Source organism: Heliangelus exortis, chromosome 13 (genome assembly GCF_036169615.1).
Source record: "Heliangelus exortis chromosome 13, bHelExo1.hap1, whole genome shotgun sequence".
NCBI lineage: Eukaryota > Metazoa > Chordata > Aves > Apodiformes > Trochilidae > Heliangelus > Heliangelus exortis.
The window spans coordinates 2,713,422-2,739,726 of record NC_092434.1 but is presented as its reverse complement, the minus strand read 5'-3'; the positions used below and the strand labels follow the sequence as shown (position 1 = coordinate 2,739,726).

The window sequence follows — 26,305 nt, the reverse complement described above, 5'->3', positions numbered from 1 at the left end:
GAAATAGAGCTTTACTTTGCCTTTTGCATTCATAAATAACAGCTGCCCTTTCTTTCTGAGGTTTAATTTTCCTTGCAGCTTGTTTTAATACTTTAACTAAGTGGAAGCTCAATAGAGGAAAGCATTATTATTAATATTTCCCATTGTTTTATTTCCTAGCCCCACAACCAATAAGAAATAATCCAAGGTCATTAAGCTTTCTGGGTGAAGAACTGGAAGGTATGCAGAGCTTACCAGGACAGGAATAATAGAGATTTTTCCTTACACCTTCAAAGGCTGGAACAAACACAGTATTTTCCAGGATGTGTGATGATCCATTCAGTATGAGGAAATTTTTACTACACCTTCAGCAAATACATCTCTCACTTGGGCATTGAGAGATTTAGGGCAAGAATGTAAATTTGTTTTTTCCTTTTTTTTTTTCTTTTCCTTTTTCTTTTTCTTTTCCTTTTTTTTTTTTCTTTTCCTTTTTTTTTTCTTTTCCTTTTTTTTTTCTTTTCCTTTTTTTTTCTTTTCCTTTTTCTTTTTCTTTTCCTTTTTTTTTCTTTTCCTTTTTTCTTCTTTACCTTTTTTCTTCTTTTCCTTTTTTCTTCTTTTCCTTTTTTCTTCTTTTCCTTTTTTCTTCTTTTCCTTTTTTCTTCTTTTCCTTTTTTCTTCTTTTCCTTTTTTCTTCTTTTCCTTTTTTCTTCTTTTCCTTTTTTCTTCTTTTCCTTTTTTCTTCTTTTCCTTTTTTCTTCTTTTCCTTTTTTCTTCTTTTCCTTTTTTCTTCTTTTCCTTTTTTCTTCTTTTCCTTTTTTCTTCTTTTCCTTTTTTCTTCTTTTCCTTTTTTCTTCTTTTCCTTTTTTCTTCTTTTCCTTTTTTCTTCTTTTCCTTTTTTCTTCTTTTCCTTTTTTCTTCTTTTCCTTTTTTCTTCTTTTCCTTTTTTCTTCTTTTCCTTTTTTCTTCTTTTCCTTTTTTCTTCTTTTCCTTTTTTCTTCTTTTCCTTTTTTCTTCTTTTCCTTTTTTCTTCTTTTCCTTTTTTCTTCTTTTCCTTTTTTCTTCTTTTCCTTTTTTCTTCTTTTCCTTTTTTCTTCTTTTCCTTTTTTCTTCTTTTCCTTTTTTCTTCTTTTCCTTTTTTCTTCTTTTCCTTTTTTCTTCTTTTCCTTTTTTCTTCTTTTCCTTTTTTCTTCTTTTCCTTTTTTCTTCTTTTCCTTTTTTCTTCTTTTCCTTTTTTCTTCTTTTCCTTTTTTCTTCTTTTCCTTTTTTCTTCTTTTCCTTTTTTCTTCTTTTCCTTTTTTCTTCTTTTCCTTTTTTCTTCTTTTCCTTTTTTCTTCTTTTCCTTTTTTTTGTTTTCTTTTTTTTCTTTTCATATTTTTTCTTTCTTCTTTTTTTATTTTTCTTTTTTTTCTTTTTCTTCTTTTTTTCAATTTTTTTTCTTTCTTTTTTCCATAATAAGGTGAAGTTCAGACATTGTCCTGCAGGTAAAAAGAACAGATAAAAGATATTCCGCCCATCTGAACACTTATATTTCACACTTTGTCATCATCAGAGAGCCCTGCCACTTCAGATAAATGACAGCAATTAACTGGGAGAAACATACAACTTCCTAAAGACTTAGAAGGTTTCAAGTTAGTCTCATAAAATAAGCATGGGAATGTTAATTCCCTAAATCTAATAAGCAAGAATATACCTAAACATGACTAATTCTGCAAATATCCCCAAAGCTGAGTGCTTTCAAAGTTTTGAGGCCAATATTCCAGTTAGAATCACTCAGTAACAAGCAGTCAGCACCATGGAATCAAAGAAACCTTGACCAGCAGCAAAGAGGAGGATAGAAACTCTTTTCTTTTGCCATAAATTATCTTTATGGGGAGCACAAACTTCCAGAGTGCAGATTTTCAGCCAAGCAAACAAGTGAGGCAAGGGGATAACATGAGAGCTGTGGACAGGAGACTTTGAAGCAAGGAAATTGTGCAAATCACTATAAAAATAAACAGGGACTGTTCATCTTTTTCATTTATAACTGAGAGGAAGAGGTGAGAATCACAGAGTAGGGGCTGGAACTTTTCTCAAGCTGCTTTTAAGTCCAGGAATGATTCTCAGGCCATGACCTTGGTCCTGCAATTAACCCATGCATGGGGTGTTGCTGTATCCAGGGAGTGGATGTTTGTGGTGGGCATCAGGATTGTCATGTAAAGACCCATTTCATTGCCTCTGGTTGTAATGCTGCATGCTAAGTGGCTGGCTGTGCACATTATCACACACTTAAATGTATGCTGTGTGATAGCTGAAGCTCCACTTCAGTGCAAGCCTTGGGTAAAGAAGCTTTGTTTCAAAAAGGTTCTTGTAAAGATAAAACTCTTCTTAAGGCAGCTTAACCAGTACTTGTTATTTCCAAAATATGTTCATTTTTGCAGACCCCTGCATGGGAGTTAATGAAGGGTCACCCTAATTGTGGATTTCTTCATAGGTTTTCTCATGTTCCTCTTTAGCCTGTAATCAAGAGACCTCATTTTACAATCAGGAGCAAACTGCATTTCCTGGGAATTTGTCTCTGTAGGGAAAGGAGTGCCTGGCAGAGCAGCATGTGCATTCCCAAGGCTCTGGACACCTTTTCCCAGTTCCCAGCAGCCCTGTGTGTGTGTGTGTGTGTGTGTGTGTGTGTGTGTGTGTGCTGGAGCATCCTCCAGCCAGCAGTGTGGGACCTCCTGTGGGATCTCTTCTCATCCCTATCCTGAGCCACTGGGATTGTCCAAACTGCCCTCTGAACTATAAAGGAAAAAGTTTCCATTTCTTCATCTGAAGAGCTGACTTCATTTCCAAATCCCAAGAACATGTTAACACATCCATGCTGGGCCACAGGATGCTCCAGGGCACGTTCTGACCTTACAGATTGTCTTTAACACGTTGCATGAATCATTATTATTTGGGAATCAGGCATTTTGTTCAGCATTTCCTTGTCAAGCCTGGAGACAGTTTCACTCCTGTGGAGAGAGAACCTTGCTTGATTTTGTTTCCCATTGGGATATCCCTCCTGACAAGTGCCAGTTCCTCATTCAATGCCTGTTGAAATGTTTTTGAAACATGGATAGATGCAGAGATGGCAAAGCTCAAGGAGGAGAATACTGGAAAATAAGTGAATTCTATCTGTTGTCAGCCTTTGAATTCTCAGAAAGAGAAACAGAGGTGGTTTTTTGTTAGTTTTGTTTTTTAATTCTGCTTTACTTTCTTTTGTGTACCATTGTTCTGCTTTACTATCTTAATGCCTACCTAATATAAATATTATTTTACATTTTCACCAGGAATTGCATTCCTGCTTCAATAAACAGGATTTTACCAGGCTTAAGGTGCTAAATATTTGAAAAAAGCATTCATTTTAAAAGTGTCTTCTCCATCTCTTTATTAAGCTAATTTTTAATAAAAGTTTTGCTTGTAGCCTTCCTTCCAATCAGTTATATTTACTTTAAGGTTAACTCAGCATTTTCTACCTCTAGAAATCTGTTTAACTTTAGGTGACCTATATAGGCTTTTAAGGCAGCAGAAAATTCAATTCTGTTCTCTAGGTTTTTGTGAATATGAAATTTCTCTTCCTTTTCTTCCTCTTTCAATAAAGTTCATGCAAATAAAATTTGTAATAGGACTAATATTTTTAATCTCAGTTCAAACAGTGGATTTTTTATTAAATATAGGTTCAAACACTTTCATGAAGAGAGAAAAAGGGTATTGCTTTTAATACTTTCATTTCTGTGCTACTCTTGTTAAGCTTGAATTGTCATGATTATTCACTCTAATTTTTAGTATTCAGTATTAATTATATTTAAATCTCATTAGATTTTCCATTGCTGTGCCCCCTTTGATTTTCTTTTTACAAAAGTGTTTTGAAATATTTCCAAGCCATGAACCTGATCCTGCAGCTCTGCCCCATTTGTTGGTTTCAGCAGGAGGTTTGTGCATATATAAATTGGGAATAAAATGTGAATAAAAGGTTCTGAGATCCAGTAAAGGTTGCAGACCATTTCCAAATGACACAGGCTCTGACCTGCAGAAATGTCAGGAATTAGATCTTGATCTGATTGAGCTCAGCTGCTGAAATATGAATTCTGGTTTTTCTTATGTTCTGCTGAACATTCCAGACACATGCAAGGCTAATCTGGAGAGAACTTGAAAGATGCCTCAGTCATTTTTTTGCCATAATTGCAAATCTTCAGGAGTAGAGAGGCAGTAATAGAACATTTACCTTTATCTCCATGTGTCTAAGATGCACAGAAAGGATTCTGAGCAAGTTTCAGGCCACTAAAGGCTTTTGCCTTGCTTGTGGGCAAACTTGCTTATCCAAACATTTGAACTGCAGCCAGAATGTGTCTGTTCTGTGTCTTCTGCCACATGAGTTGCATTAAAGTGCCATAGGGGGATGCCAGGCTGTGTGGAGCCCTTCAGACATTCCTGCTGCCTGGATCAGGCCCCCAGGAGTGAGCAGGCACTGCACCCACACCTCTGCAGAACAGATGAGGGGGGTTTGACACCCAAAAGGAAGAGTTTAAGAGCATTCTGGAACTCACAGAGCTCCCTGTGCTGCTTGGGCGAAGTCCTTTTCCTTCCCCTCCAGAGCAAGAAACAAGGGGAGTGGGACAGGGTTGGGATTCTCAGAACTGTCCTCATGGCACTGAGCTTCCCATGGCTGGTCCTTCCCAGATCCCAGTTACAGCTACAGCTTAGCACTTTCTAGGTATTTTATGATACTTCTTGGAAAAATTAGCCAAACATTTACTTTTTAAGAATGCTATTACTTAAGGTTTTGTGGGTTTTTTTGTTTTTTTTGTTGTTGTTTTTTTTTTTTTTAACAAACACCATGGTACTGCAATGAAGAAAAATACAGTATACTTCCTACAAAGCAAAATTTATTTCACTGAGACAAAGTCTTGAGTGAGGTTTTTGGCCAGAAAACTACACTGCTAAACGTTTCAAAGAAAACAAAGCCTGACTTGAAGGGAGTGGGGATCTGTTTTGCTGGAGGATGCTCTAAGAAGATATGAGTAGGATTATGAAAGTTAGCAAAAATAGAACTTCCTAAGCAAAGCAGAAAGCATAGAAATTCCAAATAAGGCATTTAATTATTTTTTTATCATGAAAGGAAGCTGATAAAAAGATATGTAGGATTAAGTAAGGAAAGAATGAAATTGACTGGAGAAATTTTAAATGGAAAATTCCATTTTTATGTCTTTCATCAGAAAGCAAATCCTATGGAGGGGTTGATTTTTTGCCCCATAGTGTGATAAGCTTTTTTGTAAAGCAGCAATAGTGTAATTGAAATCCATTTTACATCATTTTCCCTTGGATGATTTAGAATTAGATCAATTTATATTCTGTGGGTATAAGCCAAGGAGAGGATAAATGCAGCCACTAGAATTGTTTTTGTCCATGGGCAATGCTGGTATCGTTTACTGATTCATTACATTCTCAGCAGGGTCTTTTATTTCAAAAGCTACCTGGAGTTACTGGCAAAAGAACTCAAAAATCAGATTTACATTAAGAATTAAAGGAAAAATTGTAATAGTGATCAGAATGAACATTTCATAGAATGGACTGTTTTGATTAAAATCCCACATTTTAATGGTAAATATATCAAACAGACACGTAGAGGTATTTTCCCTTCTGACTCCAACTGAGAACACACCTATTTAACCAGAATATTTTGTTCCTGCTAATATGCCTGAAATAATAGACAGTGCTTCCATTAATATTTAACAATATAAACATCAGGCAAAGGTTGTATGTCTGGCATCACAGAATATGCTTTTTGCATTAGAATACTAATTTTAGAACTAACCTGTGTCTGCCTAGGTCTGCTGATGCCTGGTTGTCATAGCAAGTCAGTAATTGAGTTTTCTGGGCATTTTGACCACTGGTACAAATTTGCAAAGCAGATTACACAGCAGAAACACAATTTCTATCCTGACCTTTGTAACATTGCTTTCTGTTGTGGGAATTGGAATGTTTATGGAAGGAAATATAATCTAAGTGTGCCTAATTTGTGAAACTGTGATTTCTGACATTAACCCAGTAAGCTTCATTTTGATTCATTTGATGACAGATTATGGAAAGACCTGGCATTAGGGAGGTAGCATAAAACTTATTATCCTTTATTACCTAGGCAGAAAATATTTGTTTAGATTATTAAAAATTGAAATGGAAGGAAAACTTTCAGCTGCTGTGCGGAGAGCCTCAAGAAACCTCTTTTTTATGTGACCACAGCTGACAAATGGCTTTGTCCAAATTCCTCAGCATAATCTGGACACAGGAGCAATGCCAAGCTTTTCCAGATCTGGAGATGCTCTTTGGGAGCAATGCTGAAACATCTGCTTGAAAAGGTCCTGTCAGGTGTCTTGTCAGATGGTTCCTCCTTGCCTTGTGACTGTCACACTCCTGCTGTGCTTTGTAGCTGTGAGTGATGTGTTGGTTCCTTGCCTGGTCTGAGGTAGAAGATTGCTGTTCAATGGTTGGATCCCAGAAATTCCTTGGCTGTCTCACTCCTGCTGGACTGTGAGGCTGTTTCTGTGTTAGCAGGCAGAGCAGAGCAGTACCAGCAGATCAAATGGCTGGTGCTGAGGACCTGAGATCCACACCAGAAGATGCAAGTTTTCACTTCAGACATCTCCAGTCTGATCTCCCAGACTGGATCATACTGGTGGAAGACTGGATCACACTTGGAAGAATTAGGTGACACCCAGTTGAATTCTCCACTTGAATTTGGGCTGAAAGAAATCTCAGTGCTGGAAACTGGGGTTAAGTTGAGTGTGAGCAATGGGAAAGTTCCCTTCCAAAGGTCTTTCCTGCTGAGTGCTGAAGAAACACCACACACAGCCCTGTGTGAACAAGTGGCCAAGAAGCTTTCTCTCTGAGGTTGTGACTCTCAGCTGGATGCATTTCAATGACTTGTCTGGGATTTGATGTTTGAGGAAAAGGTGAAGAAAGGCACTGTCTGGGGCTGTGATGTCTTGGAGTTGTGAGGCAGGTTGGTACAAAGGTGTCATTGGCATCCAGGAGATCTCAGTGGTGTGAAACTGATTAATCCCAACTCAGTTCTGGAGATATGGTAGATTGCTTGATGGTGGCAGATCATAAAATAATCATTATTCAGTCTCACTTAATTTCCTGTCCTTCAGAAATTTGTCCAGGAATACAGAGATCCATAGTGCCCAATTTAAGGGTTTGTTGCTTGGTTCAGAGCAGATTTTGTGAGGAAAGGGAGGTTTTGAGAACAAGCTTCCATTGAACTGCTTCAGGTTTTACCTCTGCCTTGTTCAGATCCACTTCTTGGCACTTGAACACTCTGGCCTGGTTTTTTTTTTCCCCTACACTGGAGGTGCCTTTTCTGAGACACACTTTTGTGTAAGGCAGTTATTTACCTTTCAGAACTGTTCCCTGTCCTCCTCCAAAGCCTGCAGGAAACACTTCAGGGCTTCTTGAGCTGATTCAGACTCAAGAAGAAGCAAATTCAAGCACTGATGAGCACTCTTGACAGAGCCTTTTGTTTCTGAGCTCAGTGGAGGATTCCTGTGTTCTGGGGCTGCAGGTATAATGTGAGTTATCAGGGACATCCCTGATAATGGACATTGGCTCCTGTCCACAAAATTTAGGGAAGCAATTTGTTTCTGGTAAGCAGAGGGGAGAGCTGAGCTGCTGCATGCTATTGGTGTGGTAGGAAATATTTATACCCTGGATTCACCACCCCCCCACAATGGGTTAAATGCTTGGAAATTCCCATTTGTTTCTGTTGAGCAAACACAGGCACAGACACCCAGCCAAAATTACTGATAAAAAACATTTCCCTAATTCTAAGGTGATTATACCTGCAACGAGGCAGGAAATCTTACCTTCAGTCTTGTGTGCTGAAGAATTTTGGGACTTAAGAAAAAAAACAGAGTGTGTTTTGGGACCTTTGGCTCTCATGCTCTTGGTGCTTTGGAAGGCAGACTCGTGCACTTAGTTCAGCTTTGTTTTAAATGTAGACCTCTGGGAACCTGCCAGTTTAACAAGTGACACAAATGTCCATTTTCATTCATAAATATGGCAAATTATAGCTTAAAAAATGTGTAAATCAACTGGGGTAGCCCACTTAAAATCAGTGGAGCTGAGCTGAGTTATGCCAGGCTGAGGATCTTTCCAGGCTTGTATATTTTGGGGGTTTCTCATGGTTTTTCCTCTCTAAGTTACAGCAGAACAGTGTCACCCATCCCTGTCTTATCCTTATTATGTGGCCTTTACACCCCTCCTATACATGGGGAATTCTCTTGGCAAAGACTTGAGAAGCTGTCTCTGCTGATAACCATAACTGGTTACTATGTTGGAGAAACTTGTCTCTCCTTTTATGTTTTTGGATTTAAATAGACTCATTTCTATCTACAGCAAGGACTAAGTTCAATGATTTGCAATTAATAATGTATTAGAACAACGTTGCCCTTCTTACTCTGCCCAGATTGTCTGCAAACAGATTATACAGTTGTAATATATTAATGACTGGAAATTATTTTAACATTTTTTTCACCAAATATCTTTTGGTCTCCAAGTTATTTGAATTGCAAATTGTGACTCTAGAAATATATAATTAACACTGCAAACAGATGATTGGGTATCACAGGAGAAGAGTTTTTATGAAAATACATTGATTTGTCAAAATGAACATCAGTTACAGAAACAGAGTGAAAAGAAGCTTTGTTGAAATAAACATCTGTCATCCAGAGAGAAATTCTTATCTCAAGGGCTCTTGACAGGCAGCTTGAAGTTTAGTACTTCTTGAAGCAGTCAAGACAACCAGGTTGAATGGCCTGGTCAGACAGAACTGAATCTTGCCTCTCCTCACCCTCCTGGTTCTGCTGATGCAGACACATATTTATTTTGAGACAAAGCTCCTTTGAAATGCTCTGCTCAAGCTCTTACCATGGTAAAAACCATGAAGTATAAATTGGCAGAATGTGTGGTAGTTTCAATATTCCCTCACCAGAGGATTTATCAGGACTTTATTAATTTATTTATAGGGAGAGGGGTGGCTCCTACACCCGGCAGTCAGGCTGCTCCCATTTCTGGTCATATGTTCTGATCTGAATGAAAAAGTCCTTGGAAGGTTTTGCTTTTTAGATTTCCAGTGTTTGATGAGTTAAACATCAGGGAAACTATTTGCCTTGCACTCCATCAGTAATTTTTTATCTGGATGCAATTAAGTGTTCTGAATAGCACAGAGTGTTTTCTGCCCAGCATGAAAATGGGAATATAAACACTGGGAGGTATTGAGTCAACAAGGACCAGAGTTACACCAGGGTTTCCACAGTGTTCTGGTCCTATGTCAGAGCACCAGGCTGGCAGAATATGAGGTGCATCACTCACAAGAAGGGTTGGAGACCCCTTTGGGAGAAGTCAAAGCTGTGAAGAAGCAGGGAGAAAGGGCTGGATGCTGCAACCTGGGCAGGTTTCATGGCCAAACAAGGTTTGTGTGGAGCAGCTCCAAAAGGAGCTCACAGCTGCCTTAACCTCCAACCCCATCTCTCTCTAAATCACATTTTTCATGTCCTAAAGGGTCTGTCTGTGAATGCAAATTCCAGCAAGCTTTGGGGTAGGGAGCTGGACTCCCACATAAAACAGAGCTTGCAGAAACTTGGATCCAGCAAGCATTTTTACAGATGATCTTTAAGCTCAGAGCAATTTTTGGAAGGACACAGCACTAATGACAGTCTTAGGGACATGTAAACACAAAGGAAATATTTGCATCCCTCAGAGCCTATAGTTGGATATAAACTGTAATTTATCCATCTTTCTGGGGGCTGGAGGGGAGACACTGACTGTAGGTATTGGCTGGCAGAAGGTTAGGTGGGATGAGGGTTGTGGTTGTATTCCTGGCAGCTCTGAGTATGTAATAATAACAGAGTGATTAGATGGTCTAAATTCAGCAGGAGAAGTTACACAATAATTGGTGCTTTCACACTGCAATGAAAGGTTTCTGCAATATTGTTTAATTATGAGGAACAACAGGATTTTATTCCTGGGGAAAAAAAAAAAATAAATTACATGCATTGATCCGGAAGGAAAGCTGAAATATCACTTGTCATTAAATCATACTTTATTTTTAAAACACATTTGACAGCTAGTAGTTTCCTTGATACATTGTGATTCTTATTCTCCATTGCTATTCAACTTTATTCAAGTATTTAATGCTTCCAGCACAGTGGATGTGGAAATTTTTTCTTTTCCCAGGCCATGAGCATCTAGTGAGTAGGTATTGCAGGTCAAAATGCCACTCTCTATGCTCTATATATTGTATATGCTCTTATATTATATATAATATGCTCTATTCCAAGCATATTATACTCAGGAAAATATCTTTGGATGGTAAAAATCTATGTAGGGGTACTAACTTCAGGGCTTTTATACCTTCTACAATAATTAAGGATTGTGTTTAGAATACTGGTTTTTCTCCCTTCTCTCTTTAAGAATTTAAATGGCAATATTTCAGAATAAACAGAGCTTTAGACACTGTTGTCTCCTAGAAACTGTTGATCTCTACCCAAGGAGAAATAACATTTTCAGTGTAAGGATGCTCCCTTAAGCAAAGTTATGTCTGCACAAATCCTGGGGAGGTGAGATGCACATATTTTACAGTGAGTGAGTGAGCAGTAAACAGAGTTTTTCTCTGCAGATTCCTAGTATTCCTCAAAGCAAAGCTTGTCACTCCATCATGGTTTGCAGCATTCACCAAAATGATACAAATTCAGTGGCCACTCTAAATCCTAATTTGCCTATCAGTGAAAACTGATAATTTTACACAAAACATTGGAAGCAAACACAAACAGTTTCTTTATTCCCATGTAAACTACAGCAAACATAGCCATGGGTATCAGGCCTATAATTATCTCTTCATTATGAAAAATTCAAGCCTTGATCCTATGCATCTTAAATATATATTAAATAGTTGCAGATTTCCTCTTGATGGGAAACAAATCTCTCTGGCTAGGGAAGCTATTTGTAAAAAGTACTTTGAAGAAATATTTTCTTTCTCTAACTGCAGCTGCTGAAGGAGAAAATTTAGTCTTCCTTTTGCTTCCACATGTATCTATGAACTCTATGTCTCCCATGGGTAGTAAATAGATATTGATTTTCTTCATAACAGAAGTACATTATTACAGTGATTAAACTGTAGACCTCCCTTTATGATATAAAAAATTGGATATTGGTGAGCTAAAGAAGATTTATGTTACAAAATTATTTGGGTTTTTGTATTCATCAAACTGTAATTCAAACTTGGAATGCAAAGCTTCTGCCTATATTGCCCTTTTCCACAGCAGCAACTGTCATTTAAAATAAATGTTGATATTTTAATTATAAAAGCATTATGTCTGTTAGAGCTGTTAATAGTCACATTCTTCATTTTTTTTTTTCTACATTTGTCAAAATCCTGGCAGCATGCTCTAGAACAAAGCCATCTTGAATGCTGATAGTGTTACCCACCAAGAACATTGATTATGTCTTAATAGAACATATTCAGTACATACCATATGCAATTATCATCTTCAGTGAACACAACCATTTATTTTGCATGAACTGGAATTATTTGAATCCTAAGAATTTTTCTTTTTGGTAGCATTATATTAGAAAAGCATTAATATGATACGGTAGCACACTACTGATATATTGTGATGCATGGATGCATAGTTTCTAAACAGATTTATAAAGAGAAATGTTGAGGCATTGTTGCAATGTTAGAGAAAATATTAATATCCACAAAATAGTTAAAAACCCTCTCTATTGGTAATAAGTATTAAAATAGTCTGAAGGAGACTTAAAACCCCTTACAAAAGTTTTGAACTTTCTGTACGGTGTTTGGTTTCCCAGAGTTGTGGTTTGTTTGGGTTTTTTTTTTTTTAATCTTAACAAGTGAGTACTTGGAGTGAGTCTGGGCACTGCTGTTTTCCCCAGTTTTTTAGTGATAAAACACCAAGTTTAGGTTTGGGTGTTGTCATACTTAGGGTGCACTCCTGGCCATGCCATTCAGAGGGGTCACACAATGAGTGGAGAGCCCCATGGGGACACCCAGCCAGGAGGAGACACTGAAGGGATGATTTCTGGAGTCCTGTTGTTTGCCAGATTTTGGGGGGTTTCTCTGCCTTTCAGCTGGGTGCTGGTGTGAGGCAGGGATTCACAACCTGGAATCCTTAGGAGGAATTTTCATGGCACATGGATGCAAGTGAAAGCCCATTCCAAGACTTGGCTTGTTCCTGCTGGGGATGGGAAGCACGAGCTCTGCTTCTCAAGTCCCTTACTGGTTGTTTTTATCATTTATCTATGGGAAATACAAACAGATTAAACCTCAGCAGAAACCCATCCTTATCTAGTTTCCTTCAGCACTACCTGAAAGCAATCCCTTGTTTTTCACTTGTTTTGTCCTCCCTGCACTCAGCTGCTGATTTCCCTCTGCTGTGTGTGAGTCCTGCTGGCTTTGTCAGGAATCTCAGATCTGAAAAAGTGCTTTTCTGCTCCCTTGTTGCTTACCAGTGCTGAACCAGTTATTTCAAGGTGGCAGGGGAGTAAAAGCTGATAGGAATGTTAACTCTGGTGAGACTGGCAGTCTCCCTTCAAAGAAAAACACTCAAATCCCAGATCACTTCCTTGGCAAACCAAACAATTTGCCAGTGCCACCCCTGCTGTGGCTCAGTGGTGAGAGTGCAAATTTATGGGAAAAGGAATGGTTTTCCTGCTGTAATTATATAAACCCTCTCAACAGTCTTCCACTCCACAAAGTCACAGCTGGTAAATAGTAAGCCACACAAAGAGCAACTTAATGTTCATTTATTAAAACTGACTCTTCTCCTTTTTAGTTGTAGATGCACTGTGTTGTGAGACCTTACATCTTTTGTAAGATTTTTGGTATTAATGGGACTGGTTTTTCAAGAGTGTGCTTCAAGGTCTAGATCCCTGCTTTGAGAAGCAGCAGGTCTGGGTTTAGGGACAGGTTATGTCATGGTGGGACAACAGCCTGAGTGACTGTGGGGTCCCAAAGTGCTCCCAGGAGTGGGTGCTGCAGTTATCCTGCACCCAGACAGTGCAGCAGGGACAGAGGAGGTGAAGCAAGGCTGCTTCTCTGCTCCACTGCTCCCCTCCAGGAGCACTCATTTCTCAGAGGATGGGAGCAAAAGCAGGGCCAGACTGCACCGGGCTCGATGGCCTGAGCCTTGTGAAGACAGAAAAGAGAAGGAGCTGCCCTGACAGCTCTCACTGCAGTCCTTGCCCTGGGGGATGCTCCCAGCTCAGCCCCTGGCTCTCTGGGAGCAGAGGGACCCATTCCCTGTGCACAGATCCCCACTCTGACATCCCAGGATTTACCAGTGTTTCTATAAATCCCACGATCCCAAATAATTGCTGCTAGTGCCTGAATTAACTGGGCTTAAAGGAAGGAGAAATGCTAAAAAGTCCTTTATGTGCTATCTCCCAGTGTAAAGGGAGGATGGGAACATCCTCTTGATAGGGACATGCTTCTGGCCTCAGGTTTGGATGTGCTGAGAGCTGTTTTCTCTAACAAAGAAAATTATTTGGTGACAGAGCTAGATGTAGAAATTGCTGCAGAGCAGGAAAACGTGAAGCATTTGTAATGATACTAAATACTACTCAAAATGCAATGTTTTTCACATTCTGTTGCAAGCTTAAACATTGGACTCTTGTCACAAAAATTTCTGCTGCAGTAGACACAATTTCTAACAGCTTGCTTTCAGTAGAAAATGGGAAAGTATTCAAAGGAAAAAAAAAAGGCCAATTTGTGAGTAAAAATGAGCCTCTTTCTGAGCAAAGAGGTTTATAAATGTGAAGTGATAAATAGCTTTTCAAGTTTTCCATGCAATAATAAGAAATTCCTAATCAAAATAATGAAAATGTTGCATCTAGGTGAGGGGAGAGAAGCTTCCTTCAGGTTTTAATACATTGAAAACATTGAAAAAAATAAGTAGAGGAAAACTTCAAATTCTGTTCCACTCTGTAATCTGGATTTGTGTTGGAGCCATAGCAGTAGTATTTCTTCACTTGTATTTATATGATGTTATAAATCAAAATCCTGTTCTGGGTCTGCTGCCTTCTGAGCTGAATTCCATGGAATAACACTGTAAGACTTACAGAAATACATTTTTTACAGCCCCCAGAGCTGCAGTGGTAGCTGGTTTTCTAGTAGTCCATTGGTTTTTAGAACTAAATAATTCTTCTGTCTTGACTCATTGGTTTTACATGCAAATATATTGCTCCATAATAGCTGAACTGATGAGCAACTGATATGGTTGCTTCTCTCATGGCCTAAAAATGCTTCATGATCCAAGTACTAAGGGACTGCGTTCTCCTTCTTGCTCATGCTCCAAGATGTTGAGATATTCTAGGGAAAAGCAGAATTCAAAACCCATTATTGAGTGCAAGCTTTCAAATTACTTTGCTGCAAAGTAGCTTGTGTGTCCCAAGAGACTGCTTTTCTAAGCTTGAGGTTAGAAATAAGTGTTTTAAAATTTTAAATGGCAGAAATCCTGCTTCAGCTTCCTTGCTTCTGCTTTATGAGGCAGTGGTTAGGAGGCAGGCAGAGAGCACTGTGTTGCCAGACAGTTTTACACCAGTTCTCCCCCTAAATATTAATTCCCCAGAAAAGTGTTGAGTGAAGGACAGAGGATGAGTGATGTCAAAGACCTGCAACCTTGCTTCTTTTAAACACAGTTGCCTGATTAAAAAAGCCCCCTGGCCACCCTTTCAGGAACCATGATGTCATTTTACCCTGAGATCCAGACTGATTTTTCAAGGATGTTTTGAAAAACCCTCCCTGAGCAGACAGGTTATTCCTACCTTAAAGCTTTAAGGTGACTGCAGCACTTCCCCCCCTGGCTCCTTTATGGATGCTGCACCCCATATGGTCTCTGGGCAGATGGTTCTGTATAAGGCAGCAATGCAAATGGAGAAAAAAATTCATTTTTAGGTGACCAGTCTTGTCTCTAGTGATATGTCTGTCAAAATTATGTAAAATTATTTACTTTGTCCACTAACTGGCAATGGTTGCCCATTTCAGAAACTGCTTTCTTGTTTCTTACAGTGAAGCAAACTTAGGTTACCATTCTAAATGCTAATACACAGAATGAATGTGATTCAATAAAATCAAGTGAATTTCTATGTAGATGATGATGTCAGGATTTAATTATGTCCCCATCATAACACTGATAAAGCAGGATGCTAAATATTGGTGCACTGAAGTGAGAGCCTACTGTTAAAGAGCAGATATATTTTAATTCTTTTCCTCTTTCCTAATCTCCTTTAATAACTGGAGAGATTATGTACTTTTTACCAATATTCAGCTTTATTTCTTCATCCTGTGTTCCAAATAATGACTCCAATTTAGCAGCTGAAGCTCAGAGAAAGCTGTGCCTCTGTTTTTGTGAACCACTGCTAACAGAACCACTGTTGTAGTGGGCCAAACTCAGTTTCAGATTTAAAAAATTATTTTAATGTGAATTGAAAGTATTACAAATCTGTTACGTTGGGGGATTTTAACCTTTATTTTTTTCTGTTATTTTTTTCAGACAATGGATACTCCAAAATATGAGCTGGTTATAGAAGCTAAGGATATGGGTGGTCTTGATGTGGGACTGACTGGCACAGCAACTGCCACTATTCTTATTGATGACAAAAATGATCATCCACCAGAATTTACCAAAAAGGAGGTAAGAATTTGCCATTTGTTTTCCACACATTGGTCCGTGGAATTGTTATCAGGTTGCTTCTGAATATAAAAAGGTTTCTTAATGGAAGATAATAATTAAAGACATCTTTTTAGCTCAACATAATAGGCTTTCCTGGAGATGTTCTTTCCTTCTTTTACATTACTAACTTTGTGTGCTCCATTTGCAAAATAAAATGCAACCCAAAATTATTTCAAGAGATATCAGAGGAAGAAAACCTGTCTAATAAGTTTGCTAGTGGTGACATTCTCCTCCCTGTGGGGGAAAATGGAGAATTCCTTCTTGCCTTCATTCTAACTTAGGGCTTTTGATGGTCAGGAACATGGATGGCAGCAGCTTTTTTGTCTTGGCTTCAGTATTTCATCTGTAAGACAGCCAGGGTTGAGGGTTCTGTAATGAAACTTTGAGTCAAAAAAGCTTTAACTTAACCTGCAGGTAAAATTTGCAAGGAAAGTTGAATTTCACTGAAGAATGCTGAAAAGTCTGAAAAAAAAAAAAAACACAAACCAAAACAGAAGTAATTTCCTGCCCGTGGGAGGGTGTGCAATAGTGCTGCAGAAATGTTTCTGGTTTCAGGCAAATCCTACACCAGATTTCTTGCCCCTTCCAGACTGTTCCCTTCTCCCCTCCACATTTATTTTAGGGGATTGGGGGGATTTTTTTTTCCATACCCTCAGGTATCTGTAGAGAATTAGTGAGTGTCCAAAGTTTTATATAATAACAACTGGTTAGAATTTTGCTGCAAACGTTTCCTGAGGCTCTGCAGATTTTAAGGAATATTCCCAAAAGATAAGAAGCAAGCATGGGGGATGCTAATTTTAAAGTAATTTTAAAAGAAAAGGAAGGAAAGTCTATTTCTATAGAAATCTTGGTATTCTGCTTAAGGTATGTTTTTACTCTTTTTTAATTTTTTTTTTTCAGGCCTAATTTTAGTAGCTTGACAACAGATAATTTTGCAGCAAATTACTACAATTTTGCTTGAATAATCATGTCTTTGAGAAGTGCAAACCAGATAGCCTGTGGTAAAAAAAGGATGGAGGAGGCTTTTAAAAAAGAGAGTAAGAAATCAGAAGCAATGAAAATATTGTAAACAGAAATATTCATTTTCACTAATCAGAGCTAATAGATATAATTACTTAAATAAAATGCTTTGGCAAGAGCATTTCAGTCACCTCAAAATTTCCAGGGAGCCTGAACCAAACTTTTCAAGTACATGGGTGATATCTAAGAGGTTTTGGTCAAACTATTAATTCCCTTACAATTCCACCTTTAGAATAGACTTTTAATACTCTTTCCATACAATAAAATATATTTAAAGCATTGCATTTTTTTTCAGTCCTCTGGAACATAATAATGTATAAGGACAACTCAGTGTATTTAGAAATAGGAAGAAATTGTATTCATGTTGATAGCAGCTCATGTCAGACATCCTTGAATTTACAAACTATAAGATTATTTCTTTTGAAGAAAATATTTTATAATTATAAATGTCTTGTTTGACTTAATAGTTTGGGAATATGGGCAAGCATGTAAAGAACTTGGGTGCCTACTTAGCCTCAAATGCCAGTCTCTATTTCTGTGGCAACTCAGAAATGTTTATAGATTTAGTTCAGTGACAGGAAAAGGTACTCCATATCTTTGAAAGTTGGGTGGTTTCCATATAGAAATAAAATGACAAGTGTGAAGAAATACCATTATTTAGCTCTCTTTGGAAAGCCCAGTCTTGCATGTCTCTATTGCACCTCTATGACATACTCATTTTCTTGGAGAGACAGCTCTTTTTTTTCAATACATCCTGACATGGTTTTGAACCTTTCACTATTTAGAAGTTTTAATGACCTCAGAAATCTTCCATCTGCCTTGCTAAGTGGGATTCTTTTTCTATGAATAGGGCAGGAAGAATCAGCCTTTTGACATATGGTGTCAGGCCCCTGTGGATACATATGCTCTATTTTAAATAAGTGGTGTAGGAGGAAGGGAAGTGTCTATTAATAGAGTTAATACCACTTGATCTGACTTAGTGCTTGAAGTACTTAATGTTTAAATACCACTTACACATGTTGCAGGACTTAAAGATGTGTTCAAAAAGGTAACTTCTGAAGTAGAAAGTTCAAATTTGGTAAATCGAAAGGTTGGATTTCAGAGTGCTGTTTTTTTTTTTTTTTTACTTGGCAATTGGCTGCTTTAGGATTGTGCTCTTATATTTCCCAGTGATTTCCCACTTTCCAAAGATCATATCCCAATTATTTTCCTTCTCTTTGAAGATCCTTTCTCTCAATGACTTTTTTCCCTTTTATACAGCAGTTGCATGTTTATTCTTCTGACAGTATAATTTCTACCAAAAATAGCTCCACCTTTATTAGCCATATGCTGCTGAAATAACTGGATTTAGCCAAGTTTTCAATGTGATCTCCTCATCTTGTAAGCACAAGGGCCAAATTCCTTCTTGATCTGACACAGTGAAGTTGTCTGAAATAGATTTTTTTTAGTAGTCTGGACACTGTACAACACTGAGTACCCCAGACTGTGCACTAAGAGGTGTTTTGCAGAATGTAGAAAGCTTTGTTTATTTTTTCATAGTTTTCACCAAAGTTGAAAATTTTATATTTCTGCATATTTCTATTTCCAAGAAGTCTTACATGTGGTAACAGGTATTTTTTACATCCTCAATGCAAGGCATGTTTCTGCCCACTTCACCAATCTACTCCTCTTTTCCTCCAAAATCACATGTATAGATCTACCCTTTAGCAGTGATACACCCCTGTATACCCCTTTTTACCACTTCTATTTCTTGCAGGTCAGATCCTTAAACATTTGTTCAAAATGCTCATTACTGGGCTTTATCTGAGTTATTGTCAGAGAGGATGGAACGATCTTTTCTTGTTGTGTGCAGTTTTGAAGTAGCCTCTCCTGGTTTATGTAAACCTTGCTGGAAGAGGGGTATTTGTCTAGTCAGTTCTCTGTTATTTTTCAGCCCTGCTTCCCACACCTCTGCCATTCTGATGCATCTGTAGGGTAAAATTCATGAGTGGGGTGATGGGGCAGGATCAGAGAAGAAGCTGAGCAGCCTGGCTGTGCTCCAACCCATCACTTCATTAACCTCAGAGTAGTTTAAACCCTTGGGTCTATAAGTACGTGTCAGGCCCTCTGATGGGTTAATGTGGGAGTCATTGCTCTGTGGGACTCAGCCCAGTTAATTATTTTGTTACTTCCCCATCACTGCACACCTCCAAAATATCTGCTTTGCTCTGTAGTTCATGTGCACACTTACCCTTCCTGCTCACAACAGGCTCTGAGTAGGGCAAAACTCCATTCAGAGATGCAAACAGTGCCCTGTTCCCTTCAAGAGTTTAAATAATTTTATCTTTAATGCCTAAAAGGGCAATGTTTTAAGAGCTCCTCAAAAAAATCCCAGGTCTACCTTTTAAAAGGTCACATTGGCTGGGATATTGTGCTAGATTTAAATTAGAGAGAATGAAAATAGAGGCACTTGTAAAGTCAGTGTCCCCTTTTTCAGAATTTCTTTTTTTTAATTTACAACCCTGTTAATTTTGTGCATTATTACTTAATACAACATGTATTTTGTATCAGAGCAATTTGGCATCTCCTCTCCAGCAAGTTAAGGGTTTAGGCTCAGTTTTGTTCATCAGCCAGGGCTTACTTATGTGAAAATAAGGAGTCAAGCAAAGCAAGGCCCAGGAATTGGTTGTTTCAGTCTGGCAAATGTGGTACCAGGTTTGTGTCCTGCAGGCTGTTCAAACTCTGTGTGTAGGGGTTTGAGGGAATGGTAACGGTGCTGAGCATTGGTTTTATCCCTAACACATTTTCTTGTGTCACTTTAACAATTGCTGACAGAGCAGTGCAGGGCTGTATGGCTGCAAAACAGAGATTTTTGTCTATAGTTTGTGTCAGCATGGTTGAAATGTGATGAAAACCAGGAATCTGCTGGAAGCCCCAGGCTGGCAAACACCTCTCTTGTATCTGTTCCTGTGGGCATGGTTCTGCCCAGGTCTTCCCTAACACCCAGTGGAGGAAAAGACATTGTTAGAATGTGGCAACTAAATGGGTTTCACACATTCATCTATTCTTCTCCCTCCAAAAAAATTTAATCCTACTTCTGGTCTTCTCTCACTACTGAATGCAGTGGTGCTCACAAATGGGATTATACTGGGTATATTTGGTATATTTGCTTCCTTCTTCTGGCTTCTGTCCTGCTGTTTTAAAGTATCTGTTGTCAAGGAAGAAGCTCCCATTGTTGCTCTTTAGTAATACTTGATTTTCCTAAATACCAAATATATTGTCTTTCCTTAGGAAGTGCTTTCAGTGATGAGGCTTCAGGGGATGATTTTGCTACAGTCCTCCTGGTTCTCCACCACAGATTTGGGACAGAGCACAATCCTAGGCATACATTGAAAAGCAGTGGGGCTTGTCAGAGTGCTCTCATTTGCTCATAAAAAAAAAAAAATAGACTTCATTTGGCCAGGGAACAGCCTCCTTCTTGAGACAATTCCTCTTTCTGCCAATTCCATCCTTCAGCTTCACCCATTGCTGGGACAAAGCAATGCAAAATAGAAGGAATTCTGTCACATCAGGAGAGTAAGATTTGGGAGAATACTTTTTGCAAATTAGGTTTTAGGAATATATGATCTTAGAAATGAATTTTCCATTTAAATGAGGAAAGTTGCCTCCTGTGAGCAGAATAAAACTTGTGTAATTTGACAAAAGACCACAACAGTGAAATTTGAGGTAGTCTGGCTCTGTGAGTCTGAAGTGAAAATACAATTTGTTCACATTTTGAATACCTACTGATAAATGGTTTATAAAGGAGTAATAAATTACTAGAGTGTGGTTTAATAAATGATTCATCAATTCCTATAGAGACCTGTAAGTGAATAGGTTGCCTGTCACCATGATTTATGATGGCTTCCAGCACTGTCTTCTGATTCAGTTGTGGCACCCACAGGGGTAAAACAGCCCCTGGAGCCTAATATGTATCTCCTTCTGCTCATGGTTCAAAGAGGATACAAGACTTCCAGAGCACCATCTGGAGAGATTTATTTTTCAGCTCAGGCTGTTGAGAAACAAGCTTGTAGCTCTGAGAGTCCCTGTCCTGTTTCTTGGCATTGGCTAAATCATATTGAGGACCAAATAGTGAGCTAAAAGCACTTTTAGCATTCCTCCTGGCTCTCTTTTCCATTCTACTTTTCTGAAGATTTCTCTTTTGGACATGAAGTTGTTATTCTCTGTGCCTGACATACCCTATCACCACAGACCAGATCTGTCCATTCAGTTTGCACGCTTAAAAACAACAAAAAATCTCACCTCCTTCTGTGATCTGCACGTCAGCCCAGCTCCTTATCTTGTTTTACAGGGAAAATATTGCCCTTTGGGACTCCTAATTAATCTTTTGCTTTTCTCTGTGCATCGGTGCAGCAGGAGTGGATCAAGGGTTGGACTTGATGATCTCTGAGGTCCTTTCCAACCCAGCCAATTCTATGATTCTATGATTCTTGCCAGTCAGCTGGACCCTACCTTTGGATGCTGGGAATTGTGTTAATGGTGGTCTAGTCCCTGCAACCCCCTTCTGTAGACCCTTACATCTTATTTGGAGAAGTCACTAGTGAGGACCAGAGTTGGGTGCAAAATGCTGTCCTGTGACTGAGACACAGTCCAGGAGCATGGCCAGGGGACCAGCCCTCTTCCACTTCCCTGTTGGAAGGGATGTCAGTGTGGAAACCAAACTGGAGAGAGGCCAGGACAGCAGGAGCTGCCAGGGTGGCTCAGCGAGGTGGTGAGGACAAGCTGAGTTGGCTTCTTCCCATTTCACAAACCATTCCCTAGTGCTGGATGTTGGGTGGTCAGACCCAGCTGAGGTACTTGAGCAGCAATGTGAAGATCTGAGCAGATGAGGAGAAGCCTTTGGCAGGATAATAGTTAAAAATAGAGCTGTGAGATGGCCTGAATGTTCCAGGAACAAGTCTTCAGTTCTAGCAACCTGTACAAATTGAAACAAGCTTCTTTCCAGTGCTGCTTTGTCATGAGAAATAATTTTATGGAGTGGATAAAGCTATTCTAGCAAAAACACATGAGCAAGACCCATGACAGAATTTCCCTTGGCTCCCATTTTTGGACTGTGAGACAATTTACATGCAGAGAAAGCAAAATTCATACAGAAACTCAAGAGCAGAACAGAGCCTCTACAGCTGTTAGTAACCATTAGCAAAAAGAACAGCTTCATGATGGCTGGGGATGACCAGAAATGACCTCTTTGGCCATCCTTGGTTTTTTCTAGGGCTGTAAATACAGCTGGCAAGGCTCCTGAACCCCCCAGATTAAATAAATATTTGCACTGAACTTTTCACTTCTATTTCTTACTCTTGTAGCAATTCACTAACACACTTGACATATCTGAAACTCTTAGTGCCCAAAAACCTCTTTGAAAGCAAATAAAAGTCATTTACTCATGAAAAATATTCCAGGCAATGGCAGACTTCAAAAATAATTTTTCTGGTCATGAAAAGTATTGGAAATGGGATCAAGGCAGGATTGCTATCCCTATGTCACCCTTGTAAAGTATCTGTATCACCTATTCTTAAAACATTCAGAGATGGAAAATCAAAAGGCTGCTCAGTCAGTTCCTGAAGAAATCTTAACACTGAAAATTTTTATAGATCTGAACTTCCAGTGCTAGAACTTAAACCCAATGCATCTTCTGTTATCCTCACCGATATGGAGGAGATATTATGCCCTTAATTATCTTTTTTATTCTTGCTTAATCAGGACCTTGTATGAAGAAGACAATTTTGCATATGCTAAATAATTCTTAAAATAAGTAAATCAGCCTTGTGTTAAACCTTTGTTGCTCCTGTGTTTCCCCACAATATTAACCTAGCAATTTGGGTGAAAACAGAAGGCATCAAGTTGTCCTCTCACTGCCTCGTGTTCTCTCACACAGAAGCAGAGGCAAAGATGTAGATGTGTCTGTGTTTCTACAAGGGTTCATTTGCAAAGTATCTGTTGATTTACTTTTGAGCATCTATTAACCAAATGAAAAGCTATTTATTAAATCCATGTGAGAGTAAGCAAGCATTGCAATAACGATAAATATTTTATTTTCTAAATTAAGATTATGAGCATTCTGTTCTCACTGCAAATATAACACAATGTTTTACATTTTGAGTAATGTTAATAAGTGCTCCATCTCTTCAGGGTTAATAAATGGTGTCACTAATCTCTGTCAAGTATTAAAGTCCAAGATATTCTGAATTTTTTTTCAGTTGTCATGAGCTCCAGAACAGATTTTGATTTTCAAACTCACATAAATATTTAGATTTTGTTTGTTTGTTTGTTTTAATTGTTTTAGATGTCAAAGACAAAAATCAAGAGTTTATTTGACTTAAAAAATAATTGTAAAGATAGCTAATTCCACTGGAGTTTAAAAAGCTGTTGTTAGGAGTACAGGTTGTTTTGAGTCAGTGCAATTAGGATCCCAAAAGTCTATGTTCTAAGCTTCATCACTTTTAGATAACTTGGAAAAATGCCTGTGGTCATGGAGAATGTTTGTTAACATTTCTGAGATGTGTTTTGGTGGTACCAAGCTCAGGATATCTAGAAGACTTATTTAAACAACGTGCCTATCCAGGTAATGAAATTACCCCCTTTTTTTCATTGATTTTTCTTCAATACTGTATACCAGTTCTTATCAGAATTTCCTGCTTTGAGGTTTCTTTTATGATTAGAAATGTTCAGTGCCACTCAGGATTGAATGACCTTAAAAGCAAATAATCTGCTGTAACTTTAGAAGTAAGAATGGAAAAATTTTAGAGAAACAATTATTTTCATTCTGTGCATTGAGTGAGAGGACTGCTCAACAAGAAGGGGATGAGGAAGACCAGTGAGTGTTTCCTGCACTCATCCAGATTCCTACCATGGGCATAATTTGTATTCATGTGGCTTCCAGCAAGCTATCTGCATAACCACTGGCAGCACTTCATGCAAGAACTTTTGCAAAACATGTTTAGCACTGAGTCCATCCACTTATCAGATAATTAGAGCTCCATCCACTGCCTGGCAGGAGGCAGCAGGCTCCTACATTTATCTTGGCTTGTGAGGGTTGAGTTCATTGCTTTGTTTCCCTCCACCAAGGTCATGAAATACATGAAGTTGTCTCTTTAATCTCCAGGTAAACACATTTCAGTGGCACATAAAACAACAGAGTGCCTGTTTTGTAATCTGCAGGCAGCTGAGAAACACTTGTATTAGTGCAGGGGAGGTTCTGTGGTCAGAACTGGTCATTCAAACAGGGTGAAACTGGGGAGGAACACACAGGCACTTCACTGCTTCACCAGATCTGAATGTTTTAATTTTTTCCCAGCACTCTTGATCTCCAAGTCAGCTCACACAATGAATTTTTATTTTTGCCAGTCCTTTCCTCTGTCTTTTTTTTTTCTTTCTTTTTCTTTTTTTTCTTTTTTCTTTTTTTCTTTTTTTTTTCCATTTTCTGTGTTCCTCTCCTGCCCTTCGTACAGAATCTATGATTTGTTATGATCAGTTGATCTGAGCAGTCCTGATGCCAACTTCTGTGGGAGTCCTTGCCTTTTGTAACCTTTTGGTCAGCAGCATCTCAGTGGCAGTAGCAGCAATTCTCAGTGCAGCTGGGAAATTCTCACCACAAACCCATTCCAACACTCCCCATTCTCTGAAGATTTCTTCCATCTGCTTCTGCTAACAGCAAATATCCAAACAAAAAGAATAAAAAAAGCAATAAACCCACAATTTATTGCTCTTTTCTACAAGAAGTGAAGGTTAATATGCTTCCTCAATGTGGTCTATGAAGTGTGAACTTTACCATAGATATTAAGATCTGAATTACAAAGCAAACAGTAGCAGGAAGAGTTTTGACTACACTGAGCACAAATACCTTTGGGTAAGTAATCAGGCAGCAGAAATTAGAGGAAGGAAGGCTCAAAAAAAGGCTCTTGAGAGAAGCACAAGCCAAACAAAGATAATGTAATGTCTCCAGACATAGGCTTGGACCACTTATTCAGGGAAGCTGTAGAAACACAATTATTAGCAGTCATTGCTAGGAATGGCTGTATGATTTTCCAATTAAACCTTTTTTCTTCAGGTGGAATTTTGGAGTTGCCTTGAAATCAAATTAGAGCTGCTTTCTAGAGATTTCAATTTATTTTCTATTTTCAAATTGGAATATATTTTTTTTTACCTCTCTTGGACAACAGTGGTTTATAGAACGTTGTCCTTCATCAGATGTCCAAGGAATTTCACCTTCAGCATTGGGTGCAGACATCACCAGACATCAAAGAAACCTCTCACAATGTTTCTCAGCTGATGAAGGAATGCATCAATCTCTTTTCTCAAATGAACTTTTGGGTTCTGTACTGGGAGATGTCATTTGCCAATTTTAAATTCCATTGACTGAAAGCTGAGTTCTGTCTGGGCATGCTGTGGTTTCCCTACATGATATTTATTCCTTGCAGAGGGGCTCCTAAATCATCATTGTCTCATTCAGCCTGGAGATGTGTCAATTGGTGGGCAAATAGTGGGGATGATCAGGTTTTACCTTTGTGATGCAGCCAGCACAACATTTCTGTGGCTTCAAGGGCCTCCTGTTTTATACACATCAAGGGTTAGAGCTCCTCCCATGTGGACTGTGAAATCTTAAATACTGGGAACTTAAATCTCCTTGTCTGACACAGCACAGCCAATTTGAGGAGTAATGAATAGAGGAATTGTTAGATGTGTAGCAAAATATCACTCTAATCCCACGAGTTAAGCAGCTCACACTGTTAATATGCCTCTAGCATCTGTAGGAGTTCTATTTTAAAAGTAGAATTAAACAAGATAACACACTATAGATCTTAACATATTCAATTTGCACCAGAAAGAACCCTTTTTAATAGCAATTGCACAATATGTGTGAGCTGGTATCATAGTTCCAGTTTATGTGATCAGAAGGGATTTCTAAAGCTGAAGTATATTCATACAAAAATAATAGTTATGTGGCTGCTTTGGTCATTCCACTGGAGTGGAATGAGGTTTGTGATCTGTTTATCAATTTCTTCACTGACAAGTACCATTTTAAGATTTTTGTCAGCAACACTAAAACTGATTTGGCTACTCCTAAATTTGCCAACCATCTGTGTGTAGGAATCAAAATGTCAGGATTATTTAGACAAAATATCTTTTTTCCTTCTGCTCCGAAACATTAAAATAGTGAACCCATAAAAATCAACATGCCAAAAGGAGCTCTACATTTATTCAAGTAAAATTGTTAGTAAGTGCCTATGAAAGAGATTCATTTGGAAAGCAATAAAGTTCTATAGGGCTGATCATCTCTTGAACTTACTGGAATGCAAATGGTGTTGCTACATTCATGAAAAAAAAAACAAAACATCAGGGGATTCATAGAGAACTCTGCAGTTATAGTCTCTGTTGAGGAAAATGGTTCAGGATTGTAATTTATTCATATCCTTGTACTTTCTCCTTTGGCTTATTTCCAGGACTTATTTGCCTTGGAGTCCCAGATGTTTTTTTGCTTAAAGGGTAGCCCTTTCTCTAGCCGGCTG

The 26,305-nt window shown here is 38.4% G+C and overlaps 1 protein-coding gene across 1 annotated transcript in view; it reads left to right on the top strand.

The window, feature by feature from the left end:
• The window catches only part of CDH13 (cadherin 13), a 402,793-nt gene that overhangs the window by 300,630 nt on the left and 75,858 nt on the right, over positions 1-26,305 (top strand). The window contains exon 8 of the mRNA XM_071756616.1: positions 15,561-15,701. Coding sequence (XP_071612717.1) covers positions 15,561-15,701 — 141 coding nt within the window. The remainder of the gene's footprint in view (positions 1-15,560; positions 15,702-26,305) is intronic.